Here is a 21,876-nt window from a genome sequence, read left to right as displayed (position 1 = left end):
TTTGTTTTTTTAATTTTTGAGTTTTTTTTGTGTGATTGAAATTAATTAATAAAGGTGTAGTTTGAAAATAAATAAAAAATTATAAAATAATACTTTTTTAATAATATTAATAATTTATATAAAGAGTTAATTATATTATAATTAATTAGTTAAGTGTTTAAAATTTAAGCTAAATTAAGAATTAAAATTAATCATAATAAATTAAATAATTTCATTTCAGAGACAGAATTAAGAAAAATATTAAAGGAGGGTTAAAAATATTTATATAATAAAATAATATTAAAATAATTTTTTAAAAAAGACTAAATTAAAATTTACATATAATTTACACATAAAAAATTAAAATTAGGAGGTCGTTGCCTTCTTTTACAGTATGTAACCCCGCCCCTGTTTCATTTAATAATCATTACATATTATTATAAAGGGTAATTTATCCTTTATTATTAAAACATTAGATATAGCTAGTTGCATCTCTGATAGCATTTCTCCAATAAATCGCCACCAATATATAGTACTTGACACTGTAAGATGCATTCTCTTATCTCAATGCATTTCTCACTACATTTTAGAAATAAATCACGGAACAAATAATTAGTGACATAATAACCAACATTTTTAGTGTACTACACACTCTCTTTGTAGCCATAGGTTTCTTTTGGTTTTCTATTTTGCAAATAACACATTTATAGAATATTCTTGAGTTGTTAATTAATTATTGTCCTTTCGGTATATTGAGATTTGAGAATCACAAATTACCAATATATATATAATGTTTTGTTAATATAGTGTTCCGTTGTTTTAATAGTTTATTACTTTAATTAAACTTAATTGTTTCTTGAATTCAACGAAATTTGGAAAAATAATCATTTTATATAGTGTTATTTGATTTTATATGACGATAGGTGTAAAATAAATATTAAATTTAAGATACAAAGAAACGAAAAAGATACATATGTGAATAAGTATTCTAAGAGTGACTATCGATATTAAATGTTATATTACAAGTTACAACAAATTTGATTGATTATTTCTTTAAATAATAAAAATAATTAATTTTTAATTTTATTATTTAAAAAATTATTTAAATATATTTATATAATTAAATAACGGTAAACAAACTAAATTTATGATACTTTTACAAGAGTATTCATCATTATTAAGTTCCGCCTTGTCTCTTGCATGCTCTTCTGACAAAATCAAGAGGCCTAGATATTATTCTGCACTCATAAAATTAAATAAAATAAATTGTGAAATACACCAAACACCAACTTGAAAATATTATACATATCTATCTAGGTTCATATGTATCCAATATATAATAATTTAAAAATTATTGATTTTGAAGTATCTTATTGGGCATATCAAAGAACACCCATCATGGTATATGTTTTTTACTAATGATATGTCTACAAAATCAACGGACGATTCAGATCATAGGCTAGATTTAAAAGAAAAAAAAAACTTTAGAGGTATATAATTTAATTTGTACATTAATTATAAGATAGAAAATATGAAATATAAGTTTGACATGAGAAAGAAAAATACAAACAAAAAAGCAACCTTGTATCACAAGTCGGTCACAATTCTCATAACTAAGCTAAGCTATTGTTTTCTACACTTCCCTTTACAACACTTACTATGAGCTTTATATTACATCTTCAAATTTTGGAAATAATATTTTATTCTTGATAATTTTTTTTTTTTAATGAAATTGTATGTCTTCCAGCTTTGTCTTGTGTTTTTTTCACCTATTTATAAAATTGTCTAAACTAGCATCTATTATTATAAAAAGATGATAGAATATGGTATTAGGTGGTTTGGATATGTAGAGAAAAATTGATAGAAAATATTATTAGAATAATGTATATATATAATAAAAGAAAGACGAATAGCAAGATGTCAAAAAAAATTCTAAAAAGAGAAAAAATTATATACATATGTGCTACTAAATATATTTTGTATTGGTTAGAGGATCTTCACTACTTTAATGGAAGACAAGCCTATGTGCTACTAAATATATCAATACTTTTTTGGTATTTTTCCTTATACCTATCTTGAAAGCGCAATTTCCAAAACACCAAAAAGAAAAAGCCCAAATATAGTTGGGCCCAATTTAAATCCAACTGAAACTTACACAACCGCCACCATAAACCTTCACCCTTCAGCTACAGCTTAGGGTTTATAAACACAACTATCTTCTCTTTCATTTTTTCCGTTTCGTTTCGAATCCGAAACCTTTCTCTCCGTCGCCACCATGGTTCGCTTCACTCTTCTTCATCTACTTTCAGTTTCTCTGCATCTGTTTGCTGCGAAGATTTCCTTTTTTTCTGTCTAATTTTTAATTTTTCTGATTTCGATTTGTTCTGTTGTTGTAGCCGCAAGGAGATTACATAGAACGTCACAGAAGGGACTATGGCTACCGCCTCGACCACTTCGAGCGCAAGCGCAAGAAGGAGGCTCGCCAAGTTCACAAGCGCTCTCAAATGGCGCAAAAGGTGCTTACTTTCCACCTCTCGAGTTCAATTATTCTTTCTATGTAAACCTTTTTATTGTTGTATTAGCTCGATTGTAATTGTTCTTTTGTTAATTTGATTTTTTAATTTTTAACAGGCTATTGGTATTAAGGGTAAGATGATTGCTAAGAAAAACTATGCTGAGAAGGCACTGATGAAGAAAACGTGAGTTTAGTTTTTTTTTTTTTTTTTTTTGAGTTTGTTGTTTTACAATCTTATGTTATTGCTTAGCTTGTGATTTCTGGTGGAAGGGCTGCATTTTCGTTTAGAAATGAAACTATTTGATGTTGTCATTTGAGATCTGAATTTTTATTTATATTGTATTATTTGAATGGCATGTTTATTTAAGTGTTTTTGGGTAGTGTTGCATTCTGTAGTTTGTCATGAACATGATTATAGAGTTGTAAGTGTTACATAGGTTCTCAAATTAGTGAGATAATTATATGGTTTTTGTCACTGTTGTGTATCAACAGTTTGGCTATGCATGAAGAGTCGACATCTAGGCGTAAGACCGATGATAATGTTCAGGAAGGTGCTGTTCCTGCATATCTTCTTGATCGTGAGAATACAACTAGGGCCAAGGTATGTAACACATGCAGTATTAAAAATATTCTTAAGTCCTGATATAATAGTCTCTTTGTATATTTAAGCTGAAAGCTCTTCATGTCTAGGTTCTCAGCAATACAATTAAGCAAAAGAGGAAGGAGAAGGCTGGGAAATGGGATGTTCCTCTACCGAAGGTGTGTTCGCATTCAATACTCTGCTGATGTTAAATTGAAATGTGCTTCCTATTTGCTTTGTTTTGTTGACTTAACTTTAATTACTAAGTGTATGCTTCCTTGTTTCTTCAGGTACGTCCTGTGGCTGAAGATGAAATGTTCAAAGTGGTTCGGTCTGGTAAAAGAAAGAGTAAGTATTTTACATCTTCCATGGTTCTTCAAATTTTGCTGTCCAATGTAAAATAGTGGATTCAGTTTCGGTTTAATTACTCTGTTAGTCCCTATAGTTTCGCAAAATTTTCAATTAGGTCCCTATACTTTTTTTTTGTTTTAATTGCACCAATTTTTTTTTCAATCGAGTCCCTACACTTTTTTTTCCTTTTATTTGAAGTCCTTGCACCAATTTTTTTTAGTTGGGTCCCTATACAATTAAGCTAATTACTACCAAGAGTGACCTAATTGGAAAAAAAAATTAGTGTAGGGACCCAATTAAAAGGAAAAAAAGTATAGGGACCTAATTGAAAATTTCACAAAACTATAGGGACTAATAGAGTAATTAAACCTTCAGTTTCTCAAATTTCTGGTAGTGGTTTATGCTTTTGCCATTTTATATAACTCATGTTAATTTGTTTTCTGGGCAAGAATCAATCTCAATCCTTTTTTGTTTCTTTGTCTGTGGCATAATGTTCATAACATGTAATGCATCTGAAATTTAATATTTGGCTATTTTGCAGCCAAGCAATGGAAGAGGATGGTCACCAAAGCTACCTTTGTTGGGCCTGGCTTTACCAGAAAACCACCAAAATATGAGCGATTCATTCGTCCAACTGGACTTCGATTCACTAAAGCTCATGTCACTCATCCAGAGCTTAAATGCACCTTCAATCTGGAAATAATTGGGGTGAAGAAAAATCCCAATGGCCCTATGTACACCTCCCTTGGTGTCATTACCAGGGGTACTATAATCGAGGTATTTACATTTTCTGCTCTTATAGCAGTTTACTTTTATAATCAATTTTCGAACAAGATGTGCTGATGTGTAATGCAGCATTGATTTTTATCAAAATGTGTTGCTCATTTCTCCGCACACTGTTAATTTAGGTGAATGTCAGTGAACTCGGTTTGGTCACACCAGCAGGGAAAGTTGTTTGGGGTAAGTTTATTTGTGATCCCTTTTTCTGGTTTTCTTGCATCTGATATGAAATTTCAACTGAATGATTAATTGGTTTTTTTTGTATGACAAATGCAGGTAAATATGCCCAGGTTACTAACAACCCAGAAAACGATGGTTGTATAAATGCCGTTTTGCTTGTTTAAGGCTATATAATAGCAAGGATTGAATTTCCAACATGGCTTCAAATGCATTGTTCAAGACCCTGCTATGTTGTGTGGAGAATCTTGGCCTTGTATCAATGACTGTATCCATGATCAATTTTTCCAGAGTTACCAACTTTTTTGGTATGAGAGTTTTGTCCGGGAAAATATTGAAAGTTACTGTAGTGTCTGTTGGTTGGACTACTGACATATGATATAGTGTACTCAAGATTCAGACAAGTCATGTACCTTTTAAGGAGCTCATGTGAAAAATGTTGATATTATTTTGATTAAGCTATTCAAATTTATAATTTCTCTTTTTGGCATGGACTGCAATTATCTTTCATTTATGTTCAGGTGGAGAAAGATATCATCTGATTCATCGCCTGCTATATGAAATTCTAACAATGAACCAAGATTATTGTTAAATGGATAAGTAACGAAGATTCAGAGCTCAAATGAATCAATTTCAATTACCTCTCTCAAGGAACTAAACCCAACGACAAAGACAAACAGCAAGAAGTTATTAAGCAAAATAGCAACTTAAATAAAGAAAACGGTCATTCATAGGCTTCTTCCTATGAAATCCAAAGTAGTATAGATATTTCAATGAGTTGTTGAATCAACGCATTTTACGCATTTTTTTTTATTTGGTGACTGAATATAACACAAAAAAAGAAGACCTAAAAAAAAGTAGCACCCCTCTCTAATAATGTCTAAATTATTAGGGGATAGTAACCACTCTAGGTACACCTGCTTGTTTAAAGCAGTCTTAGCCATTAAATCGTCATTTTTAATCATGCTGGTTGTGCCTCGCACAAGAAGAAACGCATCAAGATTATCAGTTTCACATATGACCTCTTTGCACTCGCAATCCCAAGTCATAACAAGCCCTTTCCAAATAGCACGAAACTCACAACAGAGAACATTAAAAGGAGGTATACTGACAGAACAACCTTTCATCCAAATTCTCATGCTGTCTCTAATAATACATCCAAAGCCAGCTAATTGCTCATTTTCAAAAACGTTTGTATCACAGTTCACTTTATAGATATTCATTAGAGGTGATTCCCAGTTATAATAAACGCATCTTTTGCTATAGACAAAAACACTCTTTCGACAAGTATTTTTATAATTTTTTTTATATATTGTATCTTATATTTTTTAAAGTATATGAGATGAATGAATACTAAATGATCTTGAGTTGAAAATGTGCAAATACTTGAATGTGATAGTCTAATCACCCCTCAAAGCAAACTGTACAAAGACTCACATGACTACATGAGGATGACAAGTTATAAAAGCAAACTTCTCTTGCGTATGTGCTTACCTAAGCATATTTTGACTTTCCTGGTTAAATAATGTGTAGGGAGTTAGTCAAATAAGGACGTTTAAAACGTTTTTTTTTTAAACGTTTTTTTTTTAAGATGTTTTTTAGTAATTAAAATTCAATACATATAATCAATTAAATCATATTATTTTTATCAAAATTATATCAGATAAATTGATTTAGTTGAAAAATCAGTAGACCAAACATTAAATCGATCTAAATTATTTTTTTATAAAAAATAACTATAATAATCCTATTATAAAAAATGACTAAAATATTGTTATTATATATATATATATATATTAAAAATTCTAAATTCTAATCCTATAATGATATAGAAAGAAAAAAAAGATTTAGAATTCTCAAAATAATAATAATAATAATAATAATAATAATAATAAAAAAATATTTTAGTTATTTTTTATAATAAAAATATTATAATCATTTTTAAAAAAATATTAATTTAAATCGATTCAAGATATAATTTATTTTTTGATCAAATTAATTTGTTTGATCTAATTTTAATAAAAATAACACAATTTAATAATTATATGTATTAAATTTTAATTACTAAAAAATATCTTAAAAAATATTTTAAGTATCTTTGTCTTAGTAGTTCCTATCATTTAAGGCATCACTATTCATACTTTCATATTACTTAAATTTCTATTCTCTATTTCTATTTACATATAATTAATTATAATTCACTCTTATTATTCTTTTATATATTTTATTGTAACTTCACGTCTATTCTTAATATATAAAAGTAGCTACATAGGTTTACCTACATTATTTTTAAGTTATTTCTCTTTTTCTACTAACGCTATGTCAGCACTAACGCTTACTTGGCAAAATTTTAGAATCTACTACTCAAATCTTGCCAAATCAACTTTTATTTTCACATTAAAAAAAACACAAAAAACAACTAAAAAACACAATAAAAACCAACAAATTAACTTTTTTCAAATAAATCCTTATTTCTAAAACAACAAAAACACAAATTAACATTTAACAAAAACTCTTATCTATTATTATTCAATTGAAACATCAAGTACTAATTAAATGCAATAAATATACATTAAAAGTATCATAATAATAATAATTATAAAAAATTTCAATTACAAATATTCAAATTCTATAATTTATACATATTAAGACTCTTACTACTTTTCATTTCTTAATCTCTTATACTAATTGTCAAAAATTTCTTAAATTTAATATAACATTTTTATATGTTTTTCATTCTCGTTCATTTATTTTTTTCATTATTTACAAACAAAGAAACCGCAAGAAAAAACAAAGTGTAGCCATTAATGCAAATCGAAAAATGAAAAAAAAAATATAATTTTGTATAACTCTAATATAAATAATCTATGTCTTTTTTAAAAATAAATAAATTCAAAATCTATTTATAATATATTCTCTAAAATTTTTTAATATAACATTTATTAAAATATACTATATACCTCTCCACCCATTGCGCGTTTCTGGTTAGAATAGAAACCGAAGTTTAATTTTTAGAACGTATTTTTATTATTTTTCCTTAAAGCAAGTAGCACCTGCTCATCTTTGCTTACTATAAAGAAGAGGGGTGTTTCAACAACGAGTACTGTGGCTATTAAGCTTTTGAATCTTTGATTATCTTTCCTGTGATCAATGGCAACAACAACAAGCAAGTTCATTCACGCTAATGGTGGAGTTGGAGAAACAAGTTATGCTAACAACTCCTCACATCAGGTTCTCCTTTCTACTTCTCTCTTTCTCTCTCTCAACTGTGGAATTCACAAGAGATTCATTTGTTAATATGAAAGAAGAGAGAATGTAAGAGAGGGAAGTTGAATTTTCTTTTACATTTGGTAAAGTTATCATATTATAGCTAACTTTACTTTCTATTATTTGAACTATTTGCACAATACATGTTACATTTATCCTACTTTATGTTGAAATTTAATGTTTAATTAGAAGTATTTTGGCTAACAAAGATTGAAATTTCAACCTCTTAGATAGAAGTTGTGATATCATGTAATGATTAAACATTTGTTACTCTCCTTGCATTATATTGGTATGTAAACCTAATTCCAAATTTTGTGGAAAAAAATTTATTCCTTTCAGAATAAGCTAATATCCAAAGTGAAACCTATGCTGGAACAAAGTTTAAGGAGTCTCTATAGCAGCTCTGTACCAAGTTGTCTGAAAGTGGCAGATTTAGGGTGTTCTTCAGGTCCTAATGCACTCAAATTAGTGTCTGACATCATTGATATTATAGATTCCATAAGCTGCAACCTTGATAATCATGATAACAAGCCACTTGGATTCCAGTTTTTCCTGAATGATCAATTTCAGAACGATTTCAACAACATATTTCAGTCACTGCCTCATTTCTATGAGAGGATAAAGGAAGAAAAGGGAGAGAGACTCGATTCGTGTTTCGTGAATGCAATGCCGGGGAGCTTTTATGGGAGGCTCTTCCCTAACAATTCCATTCACTTCTTTAACTCTTCCACAAGTCTGCATTGGCTTTCTCAGGTTTGGCTAACTTCAATGGTCTTCAATTTGTAATAAGATTTTGATTACCTGTGCTTGATAACAAAATCCGTTATATACTGACAGTGTAAAACGTTTCTTTGTTCTCGTTTAGGCCCCGAAGGGATTGGCTAAGGGAACCGGATTGGTTAATAAGGGAAACATTTACATAACAAGTACAAGTCCACCAGAGGTGTACCAAGCATATCTTGATCAGTTTCGACATGATTTCGGTGCATTTCTAAGATCTCGTGCAAAGGAATTAGTGCAGGGTGGTGGTATGTTTCTGTTGTTTCTTGGCAGAGATCAAAGTTCTGAAATAGTAACTCCTTATGGAATTCTTGGTTCAGCACTCAATGACATGGTTTCAGAGGTACATACATACATGATTACATAGACAATCCAAAGCTTTAACAAAATTCATTCTTGATAATTGCATAATTTTTTATGTTATATCTTTTGTTAAGAAATCATAAGCTTATGAAGTATGTTATATGTATATGCCAAGTGTTTCAAGATAGAAAATATAGAAACCATTGAGAAACGGTTGTGTGAATATATAATATGAAACACTTGGCAAGAAGAAAAATTGGACTCAAGAGTGGTTTACTAATTTCATATATGAAATCTAATGTATTGCAGGGTTTGATTGAAGAAGAAAAATTGGACTCAATTAACATGCCAAGATATGGTGCTACACCAGATGAGGTGAAACAAGTGATTGAGTCAGAAGGGTCTTTTACTCTTCAAAAGCTTGAAGCTATCAATACCCCTTGGGATGAGGGTTTGAACAAGAACAATGACAATGATGATACAAATATGAGTGCTGATTTCATAGCCAAATATGTAAGAGCTACTTGTGAACCGTTGATGAAGGCAGAGTTTGGTGAAGGGATAATTGATGAGTTATTTGTTAGATATAGAAAGAAGCTTGTGATCAAGTTGGAAAAAGAAAAGTTAGAGTACACTAATTTGGTCATGTCCATGACTAAGAAATGACATGAATGTTATTATTTTGAATAAGCTATTCAAATTTATAATTCTCTGTTTTTTTTTTCATGGATTGCTATTGTCTTGCATTTTTGTTTTGGGGAATAATGTTATCATCTCATGCATAGTGAAATTCTGACAATGAACCAACATTACTGTTAAACGAGATTCATAGCTCAAATGAATCAAAGTTCAAACATCTTTGGAAGAGATTGAGATTGAGAATCTGAGACTAAATTAAGTTTTTTCAATTATATTTGATATAAAGTGTACAAAACTGAAGGGACTAAACTTTTGTATGAAGTCTTATCTTGGTTTTTTTTTTTTTTTTCAAAGTTAGGAGTGAAATTCAAATTTGCGATCTTTAGATGAGTATGGAAAAATTATGCCATTTGAATTATCGCTCATTGGTAAGTCTTATCTTGTTTGATTCATGGTAAATATGAAGATAAAATAAAAATATTTACTAAAATATTTTTATTTTATTAAAAAAATTAAAGTCTTAATTTCAGTCTCTTGTATCTTTATTTTTTAGAGATATTGAATGGATTAAAATTTTGTATTTCAAGACTGAAATTTTAGTTTCGATCTTTAACTACTAAACACAATATTGAGTCCTAATCTTTCAATTCGAAAAATTTATGGAAGCAAACACTACCTCATGGAACTAAATCCGACAACAAATTAAAGACACGTACAAACAGCAAGAAGTTATATTAAAAGAAGCAATTCGATTCTATAGAAACATAAGTAAAGCTTTGTATAGCTTAGAGAACCAGATGGAATCATGGAAATGGAAATGAGCTTCTATCTTTGAATTTTAACTATGAATGAATCTAACAAGTATAGATATTCTAATGAATTATCGTGCTTGCATTGTCACTATAGACACATACAAATCTCCATGCCTAATACATTATTGTCATGCCTTTCTATCTTATATGGTGTCAGTAACTCAGAATCTCATTATCGTATTTATAATGGTATATGAGATTCATACAATAAGTATATGGTCCTTTGAGTGGAGAATAAGTAGAATTTTAATTTTAACTTTTTATATAAATAGAATACAAAAGGTTAAATTACTCTTTTAGTTCATATAGTTTCCCCTTATAAAGTTCTTGGTTCAGCACTCAATGACATAGTTTCAGAGGTACATATACACATACGTGGAAAATTCTATAATCTTTTCTGTTACATGTTTTGTTAAGAAACCATAAGCTTATGAAGTATTGTAGGGTTTGATTGAAAAAACAAAATTGGATTCAATGAATATGCCAAGATATGGTGGTACACCAGATGCATTGATACAAGTGAATAAGTGATTGAGTCAGAAGGGTCGTTTACTCTTCTAAAGCTTGAAGCTATCATTAACCCTTGGGATGAGGGTTTGAACAAGAACAATGGCAATGATAATGCAGATATGAGTGTTGATTTCATAGCCAAACATGTAAGGGCCACTATATTGCATTACCGTTCCATTTGCCTTTATGAAAACACGATAAAAATACATGCAAAATTTCGAAGATAATGCTGCCAAGAACTTGGTGGGAAGAAATACAAAGAAACAAGGAATGGAGGAAACTGGCCTCCAATTCATGTCAAGTGATTTAAGAAACACCTAACACATGAAAAAGTGGATATTAGAGGATTCAATGCAATACATCCCCACCAGCAATGAACTCAGCACAATACAATCCCCATTACAATAGATACTTTTCAACCACAGTCCGGCCGAACTTCTCTTGTACATCTCTCGGTGTTTCAATCTGAGAAAAGCAACAAATTCATATCAAATACAATGACAGAATAACCATTTTGAATGATTGATTTGAATCATCAGCAAGATACTAACCGCATTAAGGGCTTTGAAGACAGCCTTAACTGTATTATGCGGATTTCTGGAACCGATGACCTATCAAGCGCAACTAAAATTAGAGCAAGGACTATATTTACAGGAATACGCTTTTATTGATTGTATTCAAATGTCAGTTACCTTTGACTTGACATTCTTAAAACCAGCTAAATGCAGAATGGTTTGAACTATTCTACCAGCTTTCATGCCAGTTGTGGTGGAAGCAGGCCAAAGGTACACCTAAAGCATAAACACATGGAGTAATCTCAACTATTAACAAGGATAAGCAAAACACTTGCAATTCTATCCACAAAAACAAAGCCCCTTTACAATTTCATTATAGAAGCTAAAATTAATCAGAGTGATAAATGTGGGAAGTGCTACTAGAAGGAAATGGATTACATACCTTCGTCTTTTTATATGATGTTTGTACAGCATGTGCTATCGTGTGTTCCTCGTGTCGCTCCACAGAATGCAAATTCTGAAAGCATTTCTCATATGCCTGATTGTGGAAAAATCAATGATTAATTCAATACTCTGTCAAAACAATAACTTATTAAACATAAATCACTCAAGGTCTACTTTCACTTAGAAAAAATATAGGTACTCTTATTAAAGGCTTATAAACACATATTTAGTTCTTCTAATCCTCTAATGAAAAGATCAATGTTATACAGATTATTATGCGTGTGTATGTATCTTATAAATCTATAATGCAACCAGCACTTTGTGTTCAACTCTCTTCAACTGACTCAAACAAAAGTATACAGTAAAATGAGATCCAAATTTAATTTGAGATTAGAATAAAGCATATTGGATAAACAGTTTTCAAAGTAAAATTTAACAATACAAAATATTTGGATACTTTTATAATAATTAAGAATGATCTGTTAGTTGAATTTACAAGAAAGCATGTTCATATTAGCAAGATCTTTGTGTACTGAGTAAAACATGTTTTAGGTTTATTTGAAATCCTAAAGCAACTGATGGTGGAACAAAAGCCACCAATCCCAACTCTCACCGTCTCAAGAACAGATTAACTGCCAAAGAAAACTTAAACAGAACTTGAAAGGCAAAATAAGAGTCAATACCTTCTGAAGGGCAACTGGAATTGCAGGGCCTTTGGCTTTGGCAAATCCGACAACACCATTGTAGTTGCCACAAGCTAACATAGCAGTGTACTTAACAACTTGTCCTCCCTACACCATGAAATAACTAAACACATAGGGAAAAAAATAAAAAAGAGTGGAAACCATGGAAGGAAGTAAAATCTGCGGAGTACCTTAGTGACTTTACACGTTCTATTCACATCTATCAATTTCACATCAAAACCCTGGTAACACATATAAACAAAATCTAAAGTTAGATCTATTGATAGCACAAATATGACAGCGGACAAAATAACTAAATTTACAAACTCAAATTAACAAGGAACACAATGAAAGTGCACAATGTAAAGATCAATAAGAACTCTCTCTATGAAATAAAAAAGAAATGCAATATCTTAAAAGAAGATCAAGATATTAACATGTATTGTATACATATAACAATTTTCATAGAAAAAAAAATCAACATAGGTATTTGTATATATAAAGATGGATGTGAAGCAAGAAATACAGGATACCTAAATAAGGGGTCATTTTGGCACTTAGCACAGAAAAATCATTCTTCAAAAATGGTATACCCATGAGTATCTCTGCATGGGAAATTCAGGCAAGGGATAACAATAGACCTAAATTCTCGAGGAAACAGAAAAGTATATAAAATGCCATTATTTCACGAAAGCATATGCCAGCAATCTATATGATATCTGCTTATTAGAGTCAATAATTAAAATGTCAAGAATCACCAAAGCTAAAAACCAACTTAGAGGGTTAACCAAAAATATCGATCTTGTAGTCACACAGAATGTGCCCCACCTACTCAAATAAACTTTGTGATCACAAAAATTACTCTAAAATAGAAAACCAGTTCACTTTTTAAGGATTTTCATTTGGAAGTGTGTTTTTTATGGATTCAAGATTCAGCAATTTTTTTTCTCCCTTCTTTTTTTTTTTAAATTATAAATGATGTCACTTGATCAAACAAAAAGATCTTATTCAATTCGACTTGTCTGAAATTTCAGTTTATTCTCCAATCAAATTCACTGCAGAAGGTAACGATTCTAAATTCGAACAAACATACCAAAGATCAACTAGCTGATATATATATATATACACTTGTCCAGATAAAGAATTTAACAGTAAAGTGCCTCATAAAACTTCTGAGACAATATATAGAGAAAAACTTTTCTTCCTATGCGGAGAATATAAATGAGAGGCAGTGATATAATTTTTGCATTGTGTTAAAAGATTGAGCATAAAATAAGGTAAACAATAGTATGGTCCAAAATCGCAGAAGCTACTCAGATAAACTTTTGAGAACTCAAAATTACTGAAAAATAGAAAACCAGTTAAGGATGTTCATTTGAAAGTGTGTTTTTTACGGATTCAAGATTCAGGGTTCTTTTTCCTCCCTTCTTTATTATTTTTTTTTAAATTATAAATGATGTCACTTGATCAAACTGAATTACTGAAAAGATCTTATTCAATTGGGCTTGTATGAAATTTCAGTTTACTCTCCAATCAAATAAACATAACAAAGGTCAATTAACTTATATATATACACACACTTGTTCAGACAAAGAATTTAACAGCGAAATGCGTTACAAAACCTCTGAGACAATATATGGAGAAAAACTTTTCTTCCAATGAGAAGAATATAAATGAGAGGCAGCGATAAAATTTGTGCACTTTGCTTAATAGTGGAGCATAAAATAAGGTAAGCATAGTATGGTCCAAAATAACAGCAGAAGCTAAATCCTTAAGGTAATGTTCTGCAGAGAAAACTTTTCTTTTAGGCAGCATATACTAGATTCAAAAAATATCCATAGGTACTCTAGCAAGAAAACTTACTAGCATTTTCAGTACATAAAATTCTCATAGAAAAAATGAAGCGAACAATTAACTGTAACAAAATCCTTCATATTGAAAGCAAACACACAGAGACAGAGCCGATTAAACTGCAGCACTAATGGTTTTTAATTCTCATACCTAAGAAAATTACTTTCTGAATGGTGCACTCATTAATTAACAATTGTGAGTAAAATAATTGATAAAGTGAAGCCAATGAGCATGAATTAAAAGACCACATCCACAGGCTATAAAGTGAACAAAATTAGGCATGTATGAGATGTGAATACCTTCCTGTAAAGAGGTTTTCTCTTCTTCTCGGTCAACTCATTCCTCTCCTCAGCGAGATCCCTAATCTCTTCCTCCAAAAGCTTACCCTTCCTCCCAAACGTGTACTCAAGTTCACCAAGTTTCTCCTCGAGTTTCCTATCAATGGCATCGAGCTTCGCCAGCAGTATGTTGTCTTTCTCCTTCATGTCATCAAACTCCTCCTCATCATCATCATCATCAACATCTTTAGCATCCTCATCGGCTGCTGCATCAGCATTCTCTCCCTGCGTAATCCGATTCTCCTTCTCGAATCCCGCATTCTGCAACGCATCCACATTAGGCCCAAGCTGCTCGTGCTGAATAACTCCGTAATTCGCAGGGTTTTCGGGATCATAAGCCTCCTTCCACTGCACCAACCTCATTGCCCTGTTCAGCTTGTTCTGCAGAAGAAATTTCTGCTTCTGATCAGTCTCCACCTTGAGACGATTCATGAGCTCTCCGATTACCCTGTACTCCGGACGCAACTTAAAATGCTTCTCCTCAAACTTATCAATCCTACTCATGAGTCTAAAAGCTTCGTCGAAAGTCTCGGCCTCGACGAAACTGTTAAGCAAGTCTTTGTGCCTGTTGAACTTCTTCTCGAAGTCATTGAAGCGGTTCTGGATTGCCTCGGGGGTGAACCTCTCGTCGTCTTCGTCGGTGTCGGAATCAGAAGGCTCCTCGTAGAGGTTGAGATTGGATTCCTTATCCTTGACTCTCGCTTTCTCGAGCTTCTCAATGAGGGGACCCACGCCCATGTAGTCCTCTTCGCATTCGGCGTCGATGTCGGCGGTGTCCAATCCGGCCCTAATTCGCTGATCTCTCTCCCGGAGCCTCTCGTTCTCCACTTCGGCGAGGAGGTCCTGCACTATTTTCGACGATGCTGACGTGGACGATTCAGCAGAATATCGACGCTTTGGGAGAGTGAAGGGCGGTTTCGCTGGGTTTCTGACGAGATTGGTGACGTACCTGCGTCTGAGGATCTGTGAGACCACATTTCTGCCAAATTGAATGTACCTCATTAGGGAGTAGGAACAGGAACGAGCTCCACGGTCAAGGTGACGGCGGCGGGATGCTGATAACGCCGGTGACGGTAGGGTTGGGAGTTTGGGACTGTTTTGAACTTTTGATATCAATATTTTTTGGTATTGTTTCTTATACCCATTCTGAAAGCCCAATTTCCAAAACACCAAAAAGGAAAGCCCAAATAAAATTGGGCCCAATATGAGTCCAACCGAAAGTTACACAACCGCCACCACCTTCACTCTTCAGCTACAGCTTAGCTAGTTTTGGGATGTTTTGAAACTAGAATAGACGAAAAATCACGCTTCTTATGTTTGACTATTGACTAGATGTAATTAGATATCCATATTCAATTCATATAAATGATATAAATATAATCATAGTATTTGGGTCGGCATTCTATAATTACTACTTTTATTAATATAGAAAGGTTATCAGTTATCACAGGTATGATTGTATGTTATTGATACATTAATTAATGTTCCATTTTTTTAAGCGTTAGGATAAATATTTACAAACGATGAAATTGGACAACAAATTTATCTAATGAGCTTATTTTCTTTTAATGCATCTTGAAAGATACACAAATTTATAGCATTTTGCAGCTTTATATATGATCTTAGAACTTAGAAGAGAATCATCATCGTCACAGGGTATGCTAAACAACAAACGGGAATCTTTTACTCCTTTGATAACTTTTTTTATATATTAACTAACTATAATTATTATTATTATTATTATTATCATCATTTCTATGTTTCCTTAGGTTTTTGAATCTTTGATTATCTTTGCTGTGATCAATGGCAACAAGAAGCAAGTTCATTCACACTAAGGGTGGAGTTGGAGAAACAAGCTATGCTAACAACTCATCACTTCAGGTTCTCCATACTACTTCTCTCTTCCTCTCTCATATTGCTTGCACACTTGATCATCAACTGTTTTTCTTTTTCCTGAAAGTAAAAGCAGCTAAACATGGATCATGTTATTTCATAATAAGAGTTTCTTGTGATTCATTTTAACAAGTATGAAAATTGGAGAATTTGTGGGAGAATTGTATGACATAGAGAGAAATTGAAAGAAGAGAGAACATAAGAGATGGGAGTTGACTTTTCATTCAGTTATCCACATTTGATTTCTACTAATCTAGCTATTTTGAACCAATCCATGTTACACTATTCATCCTATTTTATGTTGAAATTTTTCGTTTAATTAGAAGTATTATCGGCAACAAGGATGGAAATCTAAACCTTATAATTACATAAAAGTTCTGATATCTTATCCTGAAATCATTCATATCTAAAAAGCTTTTTCCTTAGTCTTGCACAACATTATTAATCTTGGATTACATTGGTTTATAACTTATTCCTTGTAGAGTAATCTAATGTCCAAAGTGAAACCTATGCTGGAAGAAAGTATAAGGAGCCTCTATAGCAGCTCTCTACCAAGTTGTCTAAAAGTGGCAGATTTAGGATGTTCTTCAGGTCCCAATGCACTCAAATTAGTATCTGGTATCATCGATATTGTAGATTCTATAAGCTGCAACCTTGATAATCATGATCATGAACCACTTGCATTCCAATTTTTCCTGAATGATCAATTTCGGAACGATTTCAACAACATATTTGAGTCACTACCTCAATTCTATGAGAGGCTAATGGAAGAAAAGGGAGAGAGACTCGGTTCGTGTTTGGTGAATGCAACACCAGGGAGCTTTTATGGGAGACTCTTCCCTAACAATTCCATTCACTTATTTCATTCCTCTGCCAGTCTGCATTGGCTCTCTCAGGTTAGGCCAACTTCAATGATCTTCAATTTATAATAGGATTTTGCTAACGAGTGCACGATAGCAAAATCCATTATGTACTGATAGTGTAAAACATTTCTTCGTTCTATTCCAGACCCCGAGGAGATTGGCTAAGGGAACTGGATTGGTTAATAAGGGAAACATTTACATAACAAGAACAAGCCCACCAGAGGTGTACCAAGCATATCTTGATCAGTTTCAACATGATTTCAGTGCATTTCTAAGATCTCGTGCAAAGGAATTAGTGCAGGGTGGTGGTATGTTTCTGATGTTTCTTGGCAGAGATCAAAATTCTGAAATGATATCCCCTTATGAAGTTCTTGGTTCAGCACTCAATGACATGGTTTCAGAGGTACATATACACATACATGGAAAATTCTATAATCTTTTCTGTTATATGTTTTGTTAAGAAACAATAAGCTTATGAAGTATGTTACCTATTTTTACCTATTTTTTCATATCTATATCTTTCTATATCTAATGTATTGTATTGTAGGGTTTGATTGAAGAGGCAAAATTGGATTCAATGAACATGCCAAGATATGGTGGTACACCAGATGAAGTGATACAAGTGATTGAGTCAGAAGGGTCGTTTACTCTTCAAAAGCTTGAAGCTATCAACAACCCTTGGGATGGGGGTTTGAACAATAACAATGGCAATGATAATGCAGATATGAGTGCTGATTTCATAGCCAAACATGTAAGGGCCACTTGTGAACCAATGTTAAATGCAGAGTTTGGTGAAGGAATAATTGATGAATTATTCCTTAGATATAGAAAGAGGATTGTGATGAAGTTGGAAGAAGAAAAGTTAGAGTATACTATGTTGGTCATGTTCATGACTAAGAAGTGACAAATTGTTGAGCAATGGAGCCGCTAAGTATTGTAATAAACTGCACAAGAAATTTAAGTTCTTGATGTCTAAAATGTCCAACAGGATTGTAAAGTTCATTCATGATGAGTCAATCAACTCAGTACTGTTGATGATAAATATCCTAATAAGTTATGCTTGTTTGAGTTGTGATTATTTGAAACAATTCAGATATTTCCAATGATTAAATTCACATTTTCATCTCAATGACCACTTTAACTAGAAATTAGATCTCAGTTGAACTCGCACATAATTGAAAATATCCAAGCAAAGATTCATAACTCAAGTAACAAAAAGCAAAAAGTATCCAAAAACAAGAAACAGATGTACAAACAAAAGTATAACTTCATGTAGTTCCATCACTATAGAGTCTTTCAATCAAATTTGTATTTGCTTAACACACCAAGATGGAAATGAAAAATGGACATGAGAATCATTTTTTGAAGCTTAACAGAAAATATTTTAACAAAGACAACAACAAGCACTTATAATCAATGACTAAGAACTTGAGGCTGAGAAGAAGATTGAGGAGGTGCAAGAGCCACAGGGACTTGTGGTTCAACAACCTGAAGCAACCCAGTGGCCAACCTTCTAGTCAAGTCTTCCACTTGCAACTTAACCACATCTCTCCTCATTCCGATGTCAGCAGCATATCTACTCGCACAGTACACTCCGATGGCTGTCGCTGCCATTCCGTAAACATTGGTAGTTACCAGCCGAAGTGGCGTGGAAAGAACGGCAGCAAGAGGTCCGCCTATGATGGAAACTGCCTGGCCACTCTGTCCCATAGTTCCTTGTTCGACAACTAGCAGGCCGGTTTTGCAGTAGATGGCAAAGTCTTCACAATTGTTCTTGAAAACATTGTAGCAGCCAAATCCATTTTCAAGCAGAAACTTTGCTCGATGGACGACAATGTCATAGTCATCAGAGACTGCAAGAGTACATGTTCCACCGCGGGCTTTTGCAAGAAAGAGGGCAGGGGTGACAGCGTACTCGAACCGATACAGGACGCCACCGGATAAGAAGCAGTTCAGGCAAGAGACAACCACCCCATGCCCCTCTTGGGGTGCTGTGCCTGTGCATGTTGGGCAGGCTTCTCGAGATCTAGCCGGTCCTGAACTAACAAGGAGAAGATCGAGCACGGTGCCAGTTCCTACTTCTTGCCCGCGTCTAGTGAAGTGAATGACTTTGTCATCGCCAACAAAAATTCCTGTTGTTCAGACAGAATGAAAAATCGTCACAACACGAGATTATCTACCATATGACTCTAATGAAAGCGAGAGACTGAACAATGCCAAAGTCTGCAACCACAAAGTATACTTCAAATAAGGAGGCCCTTCAAAACACCATGTCTAATGCATTATTCATTTACTTGGACCACATTATACGATTACGTGCTATATGGCTCACAGTTGTGTCTCACTTAACCACTATACAATTGACTTAGGACATGTTCAATAGCACAAAAATGTAGGAGTATGATCTTGAATCCAATGTAACTAAAAATCTCTGCTCTACTAGTAACCTTGGCTCCATCTTAATCTAAACTTTTCATTAATTGTCCCATGGTTTTTAATGTTTCATAATTTTAACAGCAAAAGGACTAGTTTCTCCATTATATAATGTCATTATATCCACCAAAACTGTCACTTAATCCACAGAAAATATGCTATAAACTTAAATAAGACTACAAAGAGGACAAAATTATTTGTGGTTCAAGGCTACCCCGAAATTGAAATCACCAAAACCAGCCAAGTTACTCTTAATTAAAACCCTAAACTACCATCCGTACAATTGACAAAATGCTTATTATCCATTGCTTCTTTTCACCAAAAACTTAATAATTACTAAGTACTAACTATATCTCTACTCCATTCACTAATTTTTCTTCTTTACACTATTGAATCAAAACCTTAACAAGCTAATATAATCAAAATAATAAAAACAAAACCAAAACCTAAAAATAATTAAAAAAAAAAAGAGTAAGAGAGAACAGAGAAACCGTGATGAGCATAAATATAAGCAGTCCTCCATGAATAGATGTGATCTCCCGGTTTCAAGCTCTCTCTACTCACTCTGCACAATCCACCATTTCCATTATTCAAAAAAAATTTTTGGGTGTTCATAAATCATAACATAAACAAAACAACAATACTCCAAATCAAAATCCGACCAAGAATTCAATAACACACCATAAACATAACAAGTTAGGAAAAATTCAAACTTTTTAAGAATTTAACAAGATTTTACCTGTTGGACAGCAACCCCATATCTTAATGTTTGTTTTTCTTCTTCTCCTTTTGCAACAAGAACAGGAACAACCTCTGAATTCGATTCCCCTCTCTCTCTAACGCAGTTAAAGGGAGAAGAACAGGAAACTGTTGGAGATGAAATGACGATGGTGCCCTTCCGAGGGAGCTTCGCCGTTAAGGAAAGAGAGAGAAGGAGAAGTTGACGGTGCAAGGGAAAATGAATGATAAAATGATGGACACGTGGCACCTGACGTGATGATGCTTGTGCTTGTTGGAACTTGAACGCGTAATAATAAACTAATAATGAAATGAAAGCACAAAACCCAAGACGATAAGAGAAAAGAAGAAACTAAGTTGCAATTTTCAGATCTTTTGGGTGTCAAGTTGCAATTTGTGAATATGTTATATTACACGTTAATCTACACGTAAAGTAATAACGACCCTAACGAATCTAACCCCCCATTCTTTGTGGGCTAAGGTACTTTGGGCTTCAGATATTTTTCGCTAGATACCCCCTAAAATAAACAATCTATTAACCAAGTTGGGTTGATTTAGTAATTAGTTCACTAGTCCGTTGAAATAAAAGTTGGGAGTTTGAATCTCGCTTTGTGTATGCAGCAATTCATTGGCCAACAATAAACCCTTAAATAGAATTCAGTACCACAACAGATTAGTTCTTAACCTATCAAATTGGGAGATATTGTGAAAAACCCAAAAATAAACGACCTATTCGAGGATAACAAATTTTTAAATAAAATTTTAATTTATAATAAATTATTTTTTAATTTATTAGATTAATAGATATTGTAAAAAATTAAAAAAATATTGTTATTTGATAAACCTAATTGATCAAATAATTAATTATATTTTATTTAAATAAATATCAGAATTGCTGAACAATAATTTTTAAAAAAAATAGTATTATATATCACTTTCATAGTTTATACACAGAACATTATAAAAAAATTTGATTCAAATATCATTTTGCTTAATTAAACGACCAAATTATGGGACTTTTCCCAATAATCACAATTAATAATTTTACTAATTTAGTTTGGATACAAAAATTAAAATAATAAAGTAATATTTTAGTAATAGCCGCTTTTAAATTAAGATAGTGAGATTAATAAATAATAAAAGATATAAATTTAAAAATAATTAAAATATTGTTTTATTATGTTATCAATTTTCACATCTTAAATTTTTTTATTTAGTTTTAATATATTTTTTAACAAACGAGACAATTATTTTGCATACAGCATGAATATTGGACTCAGTGTCCAATTCCAGGTCATGCATAGTCCAACCAACAACCCATTTTCGTTGGACCCAAACACCAAAAAGCTTTCTCTTACCAAAGCAAAAAAAAAAAAAAAACCCACGTGGTGAAAAGAGAAATAAACACGTGCGCCAAAAAAGCGT

General features: G+C 32.3%; 5 protein-coding genes across 7 annotated transcripts; 3 read left to right on the top strand and 2 right to left on the bottom strand.

The window, feature by feature from the left end:
• Positions 1 to 2,117: 2,117 nt before the first annotated feature.
• On the top strand, positions 2,118 to 4,872 carry LOC112728765 (uncharacterized). The gene is made up of 9 exons (XM_025779052.3): positions 2,118 to 2,257; positions 2,376 to 2,495; positions 2,611 to 2,678; positions 2,987 to 3,095; positions 3,185 to 3,253; positions 3,365 to 3,422; positions 3,967 to 4,202; positions 4,334 to 4,385; positions 4,482 to 4,872. The coding sequence occupies exons 1-9, from the start codon at positions 2,255 to 2,257 to the stop codon at positions 4,547 to 4,549; spliced, it is 783 nt and encodes a 260-aa protein (XP_025634837.1). The 5' UTR covers positions 2,118 to 2,254; the 3' UTR covers positions 4,550 to 4,872.
• Positions 4,873 to 7,322: 2,450 nt separating this feature from the next.
• LOC112728763 (probable caffeine synthase MTL2) lies at positions 7,323 to 9,458 on the top strand. 2 transcript variants are annotated; one of them, XM_025779050.3, is made up of 4 exons: positions 7,323 to 7,613; positions 7,989 to 8,402; positions 8,515 to 8,772; positions 9,042 to 9,458. In XM_025779050.3, the coding sequence occupies exons 1-4, from the start codon at positions 7,533 to 7,535 to the stop codon at positions 9,396 to 9,398; spliced, it is 1,110 nt and encodes a 369-aa protein (XP_025634835.1). In that variant the 5' UTR covers positions 7,323 to 7,532; the 3' UTR covers positions 9,399 to 9,458. The 2 variants fall into 2 exon arrangements, with proteins under 2 accessions (XP_025634835.1, XP_025634836.1); XM_025779051.3 differs by having other exon boundaries at positions 7,356 to 7,732.
• Positions 9,459 to 10,714: 1,256 nt separating this feature from the next.
• Positions 10,715 to 15,915, bottom strand: LOC112728760 (uncharacterized). Its single transcript, XM_025779046.3, has 7 exons — positions 14,486 to 15,915; positions 12,527 to 12,577; positions 12,336 to 12,443; positions 11,651 to 11,746; positions 11,386 to 11,484; positions 11,245 to 11,304; positions 10,715 to 11,158 (listed from the first exon to the last, which is right to left on the bottom strand). Exons 1-7 carry the CDS (start codon positions 15,524 to 15,526, stop codon positions 11,093 to 11,095), a joined length of 1,521 nt encoding a protein of 506 aa, XP_025634831.1. The 5' UTR covers positions 15,527 to 15,915; the 3' UTR covers positions 10,715 to 11,092.
• On the top strand, positions 15,840 to 18,409 carry LOC112728761 (probable caffeine synthase MTL2). Of its 2 annotated transcripts, none has more exons than XM_025779047.3 (5): positions 15,840 to 15,974; positions 16,294 to 16,405; positions 16,900 to 17,313; positions 17,426 to 17,683; positions 17,828 to 18,409. In XM_025779047.3, exons 2-5 carry the CDS (start codon positions 16,328 to 16,330, stop codon positions 18,182 to 18,184), a joined length of 1,107 nt encoding a protein of 368 aa, XP_025634832.1. In that variant the 5' UTR covers positions 15,840 to 15,974; positions 16,294 to 16,327; the 3' UTR covers positions 18,185 to 18,409. The 2 variants fall into 2 exon arrangements, with proteins under 2 accessions (XP_025634832.1, XP_025634833.1); XM_025779048.3 differs by having other exon boundaries at positions 15,955 to 16,180.
• Positions 18,410 to 18,529: 120 nt separating this feature from the next.
• On the bottom strand, positions 18,530 to 21,767 carry LOC112728762 (protein LEAD-SENSITIVE 1-like). The gene is made up of 3 exons (XM_025779049.3): positions 20,453 to 21,767; positions 20,205 to 20,278; positions 18,530 to 19,412 (listed from the first exon to the last, which is right to left on the bottom strand). Exons 1-3 carry the CDS (start codon positions 20,470 to 20,472, stop codon positions 18,694 to 18,696), a joined length of 813 nt encoding a protein of 270 aa, XP_025634834.1. The 5' UTR covers positions 20,473 to 21,767; the 3' UTR covers positions 18,530 to 18,693.
• Positions 21,768 to 21,876: the final 109 nt, after the last annotated feature.

The sequence above is a fragment of the Arachis hypogaea genome, chromosome 12 (genome assembly GCF_003086295.3).
Source record: "Arachis hypogaea cultivar Tifrunner chromosome 12, arahy.Tifrunner.gnm2.J5K5, whole genome shotgun sequence".
NCBI classification, from domain to species: Eukaryota; Viridiplantae; Streptophyta; class Magnoliopsida; order Fabales; family Fabaceae; genus Arachis; species Arachis hypogaea.
This window is presented reverse-complemented; position numbering and strand designations above follow the sequence as displayed.

Coding starts and splice junctions, on each gene's coding strand:
- LOC112728760 (XM_025779046.3), bottom strand. CDS start 15,526: ATGAGGTACATTCAATTTGGCAGAAATGTGGTCTCACAGATCCTCAGA. Junction 12,578..14,485: donor GAAAACCTCTTTACAGGAAG/GTATTCACATCT, acceptor ATGTGTTACCAG/GGTTTTGATGTGAAATTGAT. Junction 11,159..11,244: donor TCTTCAAAGCCCTTAATGCG/GTTAGTATCTTG, acceptor TGCTTTTCTCAG/ATTGAAACACCGAGAGATGT.
- LOC112728763 (XM_025779050.3), top strand. CDS start 7,533: ATGGCAACAACAACAAGCAAGTTCATTCACGCTAATGGTGGAGTTGGA. Junction 8,403..8,514: donor GTCTGCATTGGCTTTCTCAG/GTTTGGCTAACT, acceptor GTTCTCGTTTAG/GCCCCGAAGGGATTGGCTAA. Junction 8,773..9,041: donor TCAATGACATGGTTTCAGAG/GTACATACATAC, acceptor AATGTATTGCAG/GGTTTGATTGAAGAAGAAAA.
- LOC112728761 (XM_025779047.3), top strand. CDS start 16,328: ATGGCAACAAGAAGCAAGTTCATTCACACTAAGGGTGGAGTTGGAGAA. Junction 16,406..16,899: donor CTAACAACTCATCACTTCAG/GTTCTCCATACT, acceptor TATTCCTTGTAG/AGTAATCTAATGTCCAAAGT. Junction 17,684..17,827: donor TCAATGACATGGTTTCAGAG/GTACATATACAC, acceptor ATTGTATTGTAG/GGTTTGATTGAAGAGGCAAA.
- LOC112728765 (XM_025779052.3), top strand. Junction 2,679..2,986: donor AAGGCACTGATGAAGAAAAC/GTGAGTTTAGTT, acceptor GTGTATCAACAG/TTTGGCTATGCATGAAGAGT. Junction 4,203..4,333: donor CCAGGGGTACTATAATCGAG/GTATTTACATTT, acceptor CTGTTAATTTAG/GTGAATGTCAGTGAACTCGG.
- LOC112728762 (XM_025779049.3), bottom strand. CDS start 20,472: ATGGGGTTGCTGTCCAACAG. Junction 20,279..20,452: donor ATGGGGTTGCTGTCCAACAG/GTAAAATCTTGT, acceptor TGGATTGTGCAG/AGTGAGTAGAGAGAGCTTGA. Junction 19,413..20,204: donor TTATATTTATGCTCATCACG/GTTTCTCTGTTC, acceptor TCTGAACAACAG/GAATTTTTGTTGGCGATGAC.